General features: G+C 39.4%; 2 protein-coding genes across 2 annotated transcripts in view; one reads left to right on the forward strand and one right to left on the reverse strand.

The window, feature by feature from the left end:
- Positions 1 to 3,603, forward strand: part of mybpc3 (myosin binding protein C3) — a 55,044-nt gene extending 51,441 nt beyond the window's left edge. Inside the window, exons 29-32 of the mRNA XM_059347359.1 lie at positions 409 to 568; positions 675 to 811; positions 2,073 to 2,259; positions 3,255 to 3,603. Coding sequence (XP_059203342.1) covers positions 409 to 568; positions 675 to 811; positions 2,073 to 2,259; positions 3,255 to 3,292 — 522 coding nt within the window. The 3' untranslated portion in view covers positions 3,293 to 3,603. The remainder of the gene's footprint in view (positions 1 to 408; positions 569 to 674; positions 812 to 2,072; positions 2,260 to 3,254) is intronic.
- A 3,753-nt stretch (positions 3,604 to 7,356) lies between these two features.
- lgr4 (leucine-rich repeat containing G protein-coupled receptor 4) overlaps positions 7,357 to 14,537 on the reverse strand; it is a 49,594-nt gene continuing 42,413 nt past the window's right edge. Inside the window, exons 16-18 of the mRNA XM_059348932.1 lie at positions 13,778 to 13,875; positions 12,524 to 12,577; positions 7,357 to 11,998 (exon numbers count right to left, since the gene is read on the reverse strand). Coding sequence (XP_059204915.1) covers positions 10,590 to 11,998; positions 12,524 to 12,577; positions 13,778 to 13,875 — 1,561 coding nt within the window. The 3' untranslated portion in view covers positions 7,357 to 10,589. The remainder of the gene's footprint in view (positions 11,999 to 12,523; positions 12,578 to 13,777; positions 13,876 to 14,537) is intronic.

Below are 14,537 nucleotides of genomic sequence, written 5' to 3' on the forward strand. Positions count from 1 at the left end.
ATTTTATCTTATTGTATTTTACTGTTCTATTGCTTACTTCATCTCTTTTTATTGTGCTTTTATTGTGTTATCTATTTATTGTTATGCAGCACTTTGGAAACCTTGTGTTTGCTAAAATAGTGTTTTAAACAGAGACATAGAATAAAGTGACTTTGACAGAAATATCCCAATTTTAAACTTTCTAAGCTACTCTTTCTAACGGAAACTTTCGTAACCTGATCCGTTAAAGGACTGTTGAAAAGTTCAAATGTTGACAGTAATACCTGTTTTTACGGTTTCGTTCTACAATAAACAGTGTATTTTTGACAATGAGAAGGGGACATGTATAAACAAAAAATTATTTTGGCTGTATATCAAGGAATTTAAAACAATGAATCTAAAAATATGTGTTGTGTGCTGCGTATGAAGGAATGGTTCACAGTGTACGAGATGTACAGGCGGACTCACTGCGTGGCGTCCGACCTCATCATGGGGAACGAGTACGTCTTCCGGGTCTTCTCCAACAACATGGTGGGCCTCAGCCTGGACCCCTGCATCACACCGGACAGCGCCTTCATCCAGAAGACAGGTAGAGTCAGTACCAAGAGGTTATGGTTCTGATTTTATAAGAAAAGAACACCAAACAGACCGTCTGTCTGTCTGTCTGTCTGTCTGTCTGTCTGCTCTCTCGTCAGGTATATCGTACAAGCCGCCCACCTACAAGGATCCCGACTTCTCACAGGCTCCAAAGTTCACACATCCGCTGGTGAACCGGTCCATCATCGCAGGATACAGCACGACGCTCAGCTGCTCAGTCAGAGGCATACCCAAGGTCAGTGGGGTCTTCACATCGGCTGTGGCTCAGTTGGTAGAGTTGGTTGGCCCCCAACCGAAGGGTTGGTGGTTCAATCCCCGACCGTCGCAGCCTACATGTCGAAGTATCCTTGAGCAAGATACTGAACCCCAAATTGCTCCCGATGCTGCGTTCATCGGTGTGTGAATGAATTCCCAATGGTGGCAGGTGGGACCGTTTAGGGTAGCCTCTGCCACCAGTATGAATGTGTGTGTGAAAGGGTGAATGAGCGCAGTCTGTAGTGTAAAGCACTTTGAGTGGTCGCAAAGCGACTAGAAAAGCGCTATATAAGTGCAGGTCCATTTACCATTTTACCATTTTACATCACGTACAGGAGGTGATTTTAAACAGATCCAATCGGAGATTTGAAGAGATCGTGTTGACGCTGAAAGTGGATAAGTTCCTCAAACAATCCTTATACAGAAAGTCTGTACTATCCCTTTAATAAGGCATAGAAACAAAAAATCAAATTTTTTATGTAATAAAAAGAATAAAAGTGAGAAAAATTTAATTTTGACAAAAATAATTCCAGCTTAACGTCCACTTTTTTTGCTTTTCCCCCCAGAGCTTTCCACCATATCATAGTAACTGTTAGAATTTAATTTAAAGCACTTTTAGGACTTTTCATCTATGTTTGTTCAAAAGTTAAACATGAAAAGTTCACTGCTGACTTTGAAAATAACAACTTGCCAGCTTTTTAAATGACAACAAACAAAAAACCCCTACAAATTGGCATTAATAGTAAAAATGAAAATTAATAAAATGAAGTGAAAATAATATAAAGATAAAGTACATACATAAATACACATATATACATAAAACAAAGGGAAAAAAGAGAAAATAAAATAAAAATAAATAAAAAATATTTTTTTAACAATTAAGTTGAGTGCTGAGAATGAACTTTCATGCTTAATTACGTTAAGCATTCAACAGACAACGACAAGAAATGTAGACAAAAGAAAAACACAACAGTAAAGTAAACTTATAACCTTCTGACACACACACACACACACATACACACAGATACAGATTCCCCTCCTCATGCAGACATTTGGGGATTAGGGGAAAGTAATAAACACCCTCTCCTCAGTGAAACCGTATCCAGCAGATAAACCCAGTGATTACAGTTGTTACTAATGGAACAGAACCAAATCGTGCCCTAATTATTCGGTAGTTGGAGCGCTGCACATTGTGGAAAGTATCGCCTGACGTACTGAAACACTTTGTCCTCCATTATTAGCCCAAAGTGACCTGGTACAAAAACAAGATGGACATCTCAAATGAAGCCAAGTACCGGATGATCAGTAAACAAGGCGTCCTGACGCTGGAGATCCGTAAGCCGTGTGCGTTCGACGGGGGAGTGTACATGTGCAAGGCCGTCAACGCCAGCGGGGAGGACATCGTGGAGTGTAAACTGGAGGTCCGCCGTAAGTATCCACCAAACCCACAGAAACATCCTCTCTCTGGCATCAGTAAGAATGTTCTACCGCACATCCCATAATATGGTGCTTTTCTGTCATTTCTGGCCATGTTATGCTCTAATATGTATCAACAGACCTCCAATGTAAAGACCCATTTGAAGCATTTGTATGCATTTTAAAATTTAATTTTTTTTAACAAATACCGACATACTATAGTATGACTTTTTTTTTGAGAGGGTCATTTTTGGACATCCCATAATATGGTGTTTTTCTGTAATTTCTGGCCATATTATGCTCTAATATGTATCAACAGACTATAATTGACCCATTTGAAGCATTTGTAGGCATTTTAAAATTTGACCATTTTTGGCAAAAATCGACATGCTATTATATGACTTTTTTCAGTCTTTTGACATCCCATAAAATGGCCAACACATGCTCAGCACCAAACAGCACAAAGACACAGTAAGCAACTAGCTGGTGAAAACAGTGAGGCGTTTAGCAACTAAAGACACAGATATTTCCCTCAGGAGTTGGTAGAGACCTGAAAAAAAAGAGCTTAAGCAGACTGAAAATCAGGTAGGGATGCATGTAGCTATAGATATTATAAATGTATGTAGCGTTCCTGAGATGTCACATTCACAAGAATGGGATGGACAGACAGATAACCCATCGCAGAGGCATAAAAGTGTGTAATTGTCATTTATTTTATCTGTATCAGCCATGAGAAGAAGACAACTATCTGTTAAAAAAATCCACATCATGGTACTCACAAGTTAGAAGATGATAATATGTTAATCTTGTGTTCTCATCTTGTTCCTGCTGCCCCCAAGTGGACAAAAAAAATCTGATATTGCATGATTATGTAATACAATTTACTTGATTACTTTTTTTTTACAAACAGACATTGTTTAAAAATAAGTATTTTCTTTTTAAAATTGTGCTCCCGATTTAGCTTTCTGCAGTAACTTATCAAGGCCTCTTTTGTTCCTGTCTTGCAGCTCAAATCGCTAAAGAAGAAAAGAAGAAAGACGTTTGAGTTGCTGACTGAAGAGATCGATTTGTCTCCTGCGTTTCGAGAAACTCTCCATCTGCATCACAAAGTGTGTTGAGCCAACTTCCCTTTCTGATTTTTTTTTTTTTGCACCACTTTCCTCCTCTGGAATCATCTTAGATCTCTTCATACTCACTGCTGTGTTGGTATCATGTGTACACACTGGATTACAGAAATCTACACTCTGAGAGTAGAGATTAAACATGCATAACGGTCGAAGAAGGTAGCAATATTTCTGATTGTTGTGTTTGGATTTGTGTGCTAACAAAGGTCAATATAAAAATACTTCAAAAACACAAGAATGATTGATTTTATTCAGTCTCGTCAGTGTCATTATGCTAAAGTGATGTCAGTTATTGTGGGGGCCGGTTCCTGAAATTGCCTCGATGATAGCTGCAGCAGCCGCGGTATTCAGAAAACGCACAGAGCATGCCTCTGATACCCAGAAGTCCAGAGGAATGGACGAGAGTTGTCGAGGGCTTAGTTTTATTGTAACAAAGCCTCGCTAAAGCCAGAGGTGTGAGGCATGCGCCTAATGTGCACGCCACAGAGGGATGTGTGTGTGTGTGTGTGTGTGCAGGGCTGGAATAGCTACGATGTCCACTGAGACATGTGTGAGTGAAGAGGAACACATGTTGGTGTTCATAGAGCGGGAGCTGCTGTAACATCAACAGAATGGAGTCTCTCAATTTCCCAATTTCTATGAAGTTTTCTGGAAATAACTGTGTTGATGATTATAAGAGAAATAAGAATTTCCCTGAAATTTCCCAACACATGCTCAGCACCAAACAGCACAAAGACACAATAAGCAACTAGCTGGTGAAAATAGTGAGGCGTTTAGCAACTGAAGACACAGATATTTCCCTCAGGAGTTGGTAGTGACCTGAAAAAAAAGAGCTAAAGCAGACTGAAAATCAGGCAGGGATGCATGTAGCTATAGATAAATGTATATATACAGACAGGTAACCCACCACAGGGGCATACAAATGTGTAATTATCATTTATTGTATCTGTATCAGCCATGAGAAGAAGACAACTATCTGTTAAAAAATCCACATCATGGTACTCACAAGTTAGAAGATGATAATATATCTATATGTTCTCATCTTTTTTCTGCTGCCCCCAAGTGGACAAAAAAAATCTTCTATTGCATGATTAAGTAATACAATTTATTTAATAGATTTTTTTTTTACAAACAGACATTGTTTAAAAATATGTATTGGTTTTTAAAACAATGTGCTCCCGATTTAGCTTTCTGCAGTAACTTATCAAGGCCTCTTTTGTTCCTGGCTTGCAGCTCAAATCGCTAAAGAAGAAAAGAAGTAAAGACTATCTGTTAAAAAATCCACATCATGGTACTCACAAGTTAGAAGATGATAATATGTCAATCTTGTGTTCTCATCTTGTTTCTGCGGCCACCAAGTGGACAAAAAAATCTTGTTGTCGAGGGCTTAGTTTTATTGTAACAAAGCCTCGCTAAAGCCAGAGGTGTGAGGCATGCGCCTAATGGGCACGCCACAGAGGGATACGTGTGTGTGTGTGTGTGTGTGTGTGTGTGTGCTGGAATAGCTACGATGTCCACTGAGGACATGTGTGAGTGAAGAGGAACACATGTTGGTGAACGTCGAGCGGGAGCTGCTGTAACATCACTCGACAGTTATTCCTTTGATGCCTCCAATGTAAATATTTCCTGTGCCCTCTCAGCGTGCAGCTGCAGGAGATCCAGCGAGCCTTTGTACATGTCACCAGCCGCTATTAACACACATGACGAACGCCCTGCAGCGCTTCCACTTCTGCCAGGTGTTTTGACACGGGGTTTCACCAAAATCCACAAATTACACGCGGAAAAGGCGACGCGGTTCAAAGCTGAACAGGACTGATCAAGTTTCTTCATACAAACCCAGAGGTTATTTTTCACTCATCGCCGAGTTACAGCTTGCTGCACCAGTGAAGGGAGCCAGCAGGGGTGGACGACATGCCTGGAGGTGAAAGGAAACTCTCTCATCTCACCCCTACAATGATATACATAGCAAATTTAGCTGAAACTAGTTTAACAAGGCCAAATCTACAGCTAGCAGCTCTTTAGCTTAATGTCACCGAATGGAGAAACGGCATTCAGCCCGCCTCGATTATTATTATTGTTTTAACCCTCCAGTAGTCCTGGGGTCCTTTATGACTCCGAATAATGTTCATCATACCATTAATATAGGTTAACTTTCATAGAATTGCTTGAAATTTTCAGCCTATGTGCCCCTCTACATCCTTTATGTAATAATCATATCAATCATTCTTCTTACATTTTTACATGTTTTATACATTTTTTATAGCACTCATGGTCCTCAGGGGTCAAAAAGGACCCCATGACTCATTTTGTATATTTGACTTAAAATTACAAATAATAATAGAAAAAAAATATTAAAATTATATATCAATTTGTTAGTCTTGAGTTTGCCGTAAAAGGTGAAAAAAATTATAAGGTAATCATTTTTTTCTACATGTCCTAAAACCAGTCTGTCATGGGGTCCTTTTTGACCACAGGTGTGATTTTTTAAAACTTTTTTTTGCTGACATCTAAAAATGTACAATGTTTTCAAAACATAAGTTTCACTAAAAGTTGAAATATTCTTCTCTGTGCATTCCCATCAAGAAATTATTGAACTATTGAAAAAAATATTCAGGTTTTATTCCTTTTTTTCTCTTGAAATGAGGCCTAATTTTGTATATTTGACTCAAATTGACCAATAATAATGAAAAAATATGAAAATGATATATCAATTTGTTGGTCATGAGTTGCCTTAAAAGGTGGGGGAAAAAAGTTGGTAATAATTTTTTTCTACATGTCCTAAAACCAGTCTAATGTCATGGGGACTGGAAGTCAACGGCTGTTTAATGACACACTGCATTTGCATATCTAAACATAAACTTTAAAAAATATTGTCTTAATGTAAATGCCACACTGAGGAAGTTTCATGGTGATATCTCTAAGTTAAAAAAAATCCCCTATTCAATACAATACAATAGGCTCGCTAACTGCTAACATTGCCAGTGGTGGAAGAAGCATTCAGAAAAGTAGCAATAACACAAAGTAAAAATACTTTGTTGTAAGTTAAAGTCATGCATTCAATACGTTACTTGAATACAAATATTACCATAATAATTTTGCCCCATAATCATATTTAAAAGTAAAGAGGGATATAAGGGCTTAAGTTCCCCAGGAAAAGGCTGAAATATGAATATTATACATTTTAGGAAGTTACAACACATTTTGCTGCTGCATTCATTACTTGCTCAGCTTACATGTCATGACTCCTGCCTGCTTCTCCAAACTGAGCGTTGACCGCCATCTACAGTAGATAAAACACTGGCTATAAGTACCTCAAATAACCCCGGTTAAAAAAAAGAAAATCCAAACCATCCCTCTCAGACGTTCCCAGGAGTGTTCTTAACGACTGCCTTCCCTTTTGAGGTCATTGTGCAGCCTGTCAGACTGATGCTCAGAGTTCAATGAGGAGCTCTGCTCTGGAGAAAAATATGTAGGTTTTTGTTCAATATTTTCATTTTCAGGGGACCTTTTATGACACACTGCACTGAATAGAACTTTCTATATTATCTCCAGTCCTAAAAATCAATCAGTGCAGCGACTTAAAAGTGGCAAAGCTGCATTAGCAAGAAAAGTGTGATATGACAACAAGTTTTAAAGTAAAGTAAAAGGACATTTCTCATGCATGATAAAAAAAACAAACATATATATATATATATATATATATATATATATATATTTATACACATACATACATATACACATATGTATATATATATATATACACACACACATATATATGTACATATATATAGATATACACATATATATATACGTATATACACACACACATATATATATACATATATACACACATATGTATATATATATACACATTATATACGTATATATATACACACACACACACATATTTTTTTATATATGTATATAATATATGGAGACAATGTTCGCTGCAGTGTTTTAATTCTCACACAAAGGTAAATAAGAATAGCTGTGTTCTTCCAATTTTATTATTTCACAATTTTATAGAATTATTTTTCTACTTGAACAGAATAAAAACAACTCGGGGAGATCTCACATGGTAAAAACTACAAATAAGATTTTAATTTGAACTGAAATTAAGTGAGATTCTTTTTTAATAACCTGTATTATTCTGCAAGTTTTTTTTATCTATAAAAGATAAAGCAAACAAAAAAAAAATAATTTCATAGTTTATAGTTTGGTTAAAAAAAATAAATCACAGTATACAGTACATAGATTCCTCCCACAATTTGCACTTATCTAAAATTATGATGTACAACCACATGTCAACATAAAGCTAAGAATGCAAAAAAAAAAAAAAAAAAAAAAAGATAACAACAGAAGAAAACAGACTTTTCTTTTACAAAGCACTGCTGGTAGCCACTACAGTCGAGGAGGTAGCTTCCTTAGTTAGCATCCCATTCTTGATTACTTGTTTTCGTGTCAAATAATTTACATACAAATACTAAAAAAAACAAAAACAAGAACCAACCTACTAAAAGATTTGTACATTTTCACCAGATGGGACACCTCAACAATCAACGGACATTTTGGTTGGTGCAAGAATTTACACACCCGGTCGAAAAAACAGAGAATAAAAATCAGATTCAAATGGTGCATTTATCATAAGGACACAAGGATCTTCTAATTGGTGGAAGGAAAACGTTTCCCTACATTGCCTAAATTCCTGAGCACTCACATGACGTGCACTTGTGGATACACGCTCCGAGGGTGTGTCCACCTTTAATGTGTACAGTCACGCTCCAGCACACCAAACATCAGTCAATCCCTCATCACACACAGTCTCACTCAGGTCAGCTCTCAGGGTTAAATGACATCTAAACTTGACTCTAAAAATAATGCTCTTCTGATGACCTGACATGAACATACAGTAAGTGTGTATAATGGAAAAACACTGCAGGAAGTGGATTATTTTAAAGATAAATCCTCTTATTTTCACCACAGACCCTTATTTTCTCATTTTTATACCATCAAATGTTGCCATTTACTTCACCGCAGAGCTGCAAAGATCCACGCTGCAGATACACGTCTTTAAATATCTGTGGTTGAATAATAATCACCCACATTTCAATTATAATAGTCCATTTTATAATTTCTGGCACTGCTGCTCACACGCTTTCTTGTTGACTCAGCTGGCTGCCAGTCTTGTGCTGCGTTCACTTCATGTCGGAAGAAGTGGAAAAGTGGGATTACACTCACGTGTTTGACTTGGACGGTTTTCACGTGTTTAACTTGTCGCTCACAAGCCAAATACTGTTTAATGATATGTTTCGAATCAATCAGAAAAGTACGTCAGCTATTCCTCAAAACTTCAACTTGTGTAACTACAGTTGATTTAGCTTTTTTGTTGCTTGTTGGCTACCGAAATAAGATAAAGAAGTTTTTTTTTTTTTTTGTAATAATGGCACAGTTTCTTTGACTCTTAGTTGGAATACGGGTGACTCTGTTAACTGGAAAACAAAAAGACTAAACTGGAGGTTTAAAGGGGGAATGTAAATCTTAATGTCTCTACAGTACACTTTTTAAAACTTTTTTTTTGTGACGTTTGGGAAAATATTCTCTTCAGGCCCATCAGAAAAGTGATACCGCTCCTCATACCTGTATGCTAAATATGGAGCTAAAGCTATTAGCAAGTTAGATTCGCTTTTCTCAGAACAAAGTCAAGAAACTGGGCGAAACAGCAAGTTTTAATCTGTCTGAAAATAAAATACTAGCACATATAAAGCTCACCAATGTATCCAATCTGTTTAATAATTTCGTTTGGGAAGAGATTAAACAGTCTAGAAGATCTTCACGCTAAGATAAGCTAAGCTAACTAGCTGCTGGCTTTAGCTTCATATTTAGCATACAGATATGTGATGAGTGGTATTGATTTTTTCACATTAATGTCAGCAGGACAGCCAATACATGGATTTCCTAAAATGATTCCTTTAGTTGACTTTTTAAAATTAATGGGTAGTTTTTTTTTTTATCTACAGGAAACAGTTTTTGCTAATTTAACACTGTATTTAACAGAATAATGAATCAACACTTGTTCTGACGGCCAGAAATAAACTGAACACCAGATAAAAGCAGGTCTCATTTCATTCCTTTAGCGTTAGTGAACTGAAAAGGAAATGTTTGTTGGGTTCCATGTGTCTCTTGGCTCAGTGACAAATACAATAAGCAGCTCTGCAGTTAAGAAAAATAAAATCAAACAGCATGATGGCAGAAATAAATCAGAAAATAAGGCCCAGATTTAAAAATAACTGGAATAATCCTTCAGACTAATGACAAAAAGGACCTTAAACTGTATGCTTGCACTAGTTTTTGGTGAAGAATTGAAGAGAAGTGCTGATGTTTTGGTGAATACTTGGGTTATATTGTATATTCATCATTCAAAGGCCACCTGAAACGCCTCCGCCCTCCTGCTGCTCAAACAATAAATAACATCTTTCACCACCACCAAGCATAGCTGTTGCTTTAACAGTGATATCTGCTACTTTTATCACATTCTTAGTCTTAGTAACTTAAAGCAAAGACGTGTTTATTTTAGACTGGCATTCACTGATACCATTCTCACACTGATCACAGGCAGGCAGGGCAGAAGTTATTGCTGATGTTATATTATCCCCCTCTGGTAGGTGAAAAAAACACCTGAAAGTTACATTCACACAGAAAAGTCTAGGATTATTATTACATTTGCTACATTTATGTAAAAAAAAAAAAAAAAAAAAAAAAAAATCAAAGTATAAAATCAACAGTTGCTGTGGAGAAGCTTTAAAAATTGACAAGATGTGTAACAATTAAAATTGAAAAAAAGCTTATAAGAACAGGTAAAACAGAGAAATCACAAAAAAAATCTTTGACACAGACATCGAAGCTCGCAACATCGTGAGATCCAACCGAAAGCGAAAGGCAGGCACTGGTGGCAAGATTCTGTCGAGATCCTGTGTCGACCAGTTTGTAGCGTGATGTGCTGAGTTCAGCTCAGTTCAAAAAGCATACCAAGTTCCCTTTAAATGATTGGTTGCATCTCTGTTTACACAGTAATTACAAAAGGTAAGTGCTTGCTGAATCGTCTTTTTAGCAGGGTAGTTGGCACATTTTGTTGTGTTGATATAAAAACGTTTATATATTCTCTAAATTCACATGACAGAGAGATCTGTGCACACAGACGTAGCGGAGCTCTGGAGTCCTTTAGTCCTTGACCCGAGGTATGTTGTATGAGTAGTGGACCAGAGGGAGGCCTCTGCTCTGACAGAAGCAGGCTCTGCCACAGGCCTGGACCTGGTCCGAACTGTCCGACACGAACGAGTCCCCCTCGTCCGCGTACTCCGACTGAGCGGACGGCGTGCCGCTGTCTGCCCAAAAGCCCTCGGCGCGCTGGCACATCACAGCTCCCGCCAGGAGGGTGGGACAGCTGTGAGACTTCACCAAGTGTCTGCAGACTGAGGAGGACGAGGGCGAGGAGCAGGTCCTGGCGTGCAGCGCCGCCTCGCACTGCTCGCACACAACCGTCTCTCCACAGAGCTGCGAGTACACCCCGCAGTCAAAGCCCAGCTGGGTGGAGGAGCCGCCGTCCGTGAGCTCGGAGCCTCCGCCGCCGTCGTCTCCGTGGCTTTCGGCGCCGGCCTTCACCTCCCTGGTCAGCCCTCCGCGGCCACGCAGCCTCAGCCAGTCCTCCCTGAAGGCGGGGCTGAAGAACACGTACAGCACCGGGTTCAGGCACGCGGGCAGCGGGAAGAAAATGAGGGTGACGGACTTGGCGATCTCCGGGCCGCCGGCCGTGGAGCCGGTCAGGAGAGGGGCGAAGGAGAACGCCGCCACGGGGCAGAAGAAGATGCAGTTGGTGAAGATGAGCCAGGCGACGTGTCGCAGGGCGCCGGTCTGCTCCGGGTCGGCCAGCTCCACCCGCCCCAGGTGGCAGTAGAGCTGCGTGTACACGGCTGCGGTGAACAGGTACGCCAGCGCGTTGAGCAGCACCAGAACGACCGTAACGATCAGAGCGGGACTCTCCCCGCCGGCGAAGGGCAGGCAGAGCGGCGAGGCCGACTGGTCGCTGGAGATCAGGAGAGGCAGGCAGGCTCCGGCTGCCGCCAGCAGGCCCAGGAGGCCCGCCGCCAGGCCGAAGCGCCGATCTCCTCTCCAGCAGCCGCGATGGCCGCCGCCGTTCCTCCTGGGCGACATCATGACCTTCCCGAGGATCGTCCGCACGGCCATGCTGCGCTCCACGGCCGCCAGCGACAGCAACAGGACCGCCCACTCTGACGAGAAGACGGCCAGAGCTCCGGTGACCTGGCAGCCCGGCCCCATCTCCCACCACACGCCGAACTCAGCGAAGGAGCCCCAGGTGGCGACGTCGAGCACGGTCAGCACGCCGACGTAGAGGCCGGTGAGCAGGTTGGCGAGGGCCAGCAGCCCCATCAGCAGCCGGGCCGGGGAGAGAGACGGGCTGAAGGAGTGGGAGTGGCCTGAGGCTCGGTGTGACGGGGAGAAGGTCGCCACCAGCACCAGACTGTTGAAGACCAGCGACACCAGGCAGATGAACCAGACCGTCAGACGGATCATCCAGTTCCCCAGCAAGTGCTCACAAGGCTTGAAGGCTCCTGATGACAGAGGTTAATACTTGATTTAGTGATTTTTTTTCCTTTTAGATCAGGGATGGGCAACTTAAATGCTGGAGGGGGCCACAATTTTTCATCGACACTACCACAGGACCACATATAGGACCGTGCACTTAACCAGATATGATGAAACTGCAATTTTAAATATGTTTACAGTGCAGTAACTTAACATATTTCATGCTCAAATGCATATTTAACAGTATAAATAGGAATACAAAAGGATTGAAGCAAATAAAAATTAACCACTTACTGTGATTTCTTTTTTTTTTCAGTGCAAGAACAGCAGACAAACATTAATAGCAAGAAGTAATTTTGTGCATTTTTACACTGCACTTTTAAGATTTCATGCTCAAATGGATGTAGTTGTACTGAGGGCCACTTCAAGTGAGGGTGCGGGCCGTATGCGGCCCCCGGGCCTCCAGTTGCCCATCCCTGTTTTAGATCATTGCAAAGCCTGTAAACATTGTTCTACAGAACAAAAGATATAAAAAGCTGCTCAATGATTACCTGGTGAAGGAGAGCAGTGCATAATCATTGAGATTCTTTCCACTTCCTCCCCGCCTGGAATAAAAAATCTCATGTTAGAAACGAATGTAGCCTTGACAAAAAAAAAATGGTGCTTTAGTATGAATTTTTGTTTCTGCTTCACAAAAGTCAACAAGAGTTCAAAATGAACGATAAAATCTTCCATTACCTCAAATACATTTTCTGTCAATTACTAAACTGCTATTTAAATACATAAAAACATGTTAGCTATCATTTAGGACATATCAAAGGATGGTTAAGTACTTTTATTACTAATTAAATTACATCTGAAGCGAATGTTTTGTTTCAGAAAACTGAAGCGAATGTCAGGATTAACTGTGTTAAAATTCAGCCAATGTGCACAGAAAAAAACACACTTTCTTGCTTTTTTTCCCTATCAAATTTTCATTTTTCGTTATTTGAAGCAATGAAACTCATTGCGTGTGATGCACATAGAAATACATCTGCACTACACAATCTGTGCAGAAAAAAGCATCAACAGCCAGTGGTGGAAAGTAACTAAGTACATTTACTCAAGTACTGCACTTACTCATTTTGAGGTACTTGTACTTCACTTGAGTATTTCCATTTTATGTAACTTTCTACTTCACTATATTTTGTGGCAAATCCTGTACTGTTTACTCCACTACATTTAGCTGACAGCTTTAGTTACTTTTAGGTCAAAATTTAACATTAAGAAAGTTGTAAATTTAAAGTGATGAGACATTTTTATAATTAAACCCCAATAAAAGTATATTAAGTAGTTAAAATGAGCCCTATTTAAACACTGCTTATATAAATGCATCAATAATAATAATAATAGTATATTTGGAATATATAAAACAATCTGAGTGAGTTCATTCTGCATAATGAGTACTTTTACTTTTGATACTTTAAGTACATTTTGATGCTGATACTTTTGTTCTTTTACTTCTTACTTCTACTTCTTTTACTTTCACTTCAAGTTTTGAATGCAGGACTTTTACTTGTAATGGAGTAATTCACAGTGTGGTATTAGTACTTTTTCTTAAGTAAGAGATCTGAACACTTCTTCCACCACTGTCTACAGCTACATCTGCTATGTGCTGCTCTGTGAAGAATGCTGTTAGTATACTTTGTGTACCTCGAGGCTGATGTAATACTTTTAGCTGCTTTCATGTAAACAAAAACGACAAAAAAAGTTTAGCTAACATGTCAACTCTTCCGGGGAAAATGTTCTGGCTGCAGCATTCCCACCTGTAGATTTCTTTACGTCATTTTCCTCAGAAGAACTCGTCACTGAGTCACATCCAACGAACGCACAGCACTGGTAGGCGTACGGGACCGAGATGGACCTACAACAAACATTAGAACATCTGTGAGCATCCTGTGTTGAATATACACATTTTGGGAAAACATAAATAACCTGTTTGTCTGCAAATATTTGTCTCTTGTGATTTTTTTTCAATAATAACATTTGGATGTTTCCACAGTGTGTCTACAGCTATGGAGAGAACCCATTCAGCTGGTTTCCTCATTAAACGTAAGAGAAGAGGTGTTTGTTTCTGTTTTTCTGTCCTTCTGTCACACTCGTACATATAATCACTGGAGACAGAAAAAGATTTATTATCCTTTTGTTCAATAGAGGATTTATTTTGTTCAAGTGGTGAGGGTTTCCAGTTCATCTGCTGTACTGTTTAACAACAACTCAACTGCTTGGTTTGAGTTTGTGCAGCACAGCAAAGAGGCTGTGTTTTCTACTAGGCCTGTCATGATATTATTAAATAACTAAATCGACTTATCGTTCAATATATAAAAATGGACATGATAGTTTTTTTCTGGACTCAATATATTGTTGTTTACATGCATAACTTTTTGTGATTTTTGTGTTGTTTAAAGTAATCCAGTAATCCAATTGTTTGACAGGCAATACAAATAGCTATAGTATAGTTTATATAGTTTATATGTTATTTTAATAATAAAACAATATAATACATTATGATTATCTCAGTGCAAT

This window comes from Centropristis striata, chromosome 2 (assembly GCF_030273125.1).
Source record: "Centropristis striata isolate RG_2023a ecotype Rhode Island chromosome 2, C.striata_1.0, whole genome shotgun sequence".
Taxonomy (NCBI): domain Eukaryota; kingdom Metazoa; phylum Chordata; class Actinopteri; order Perciformes; family Serranidae; genus Centropristis; species Centropristis striata.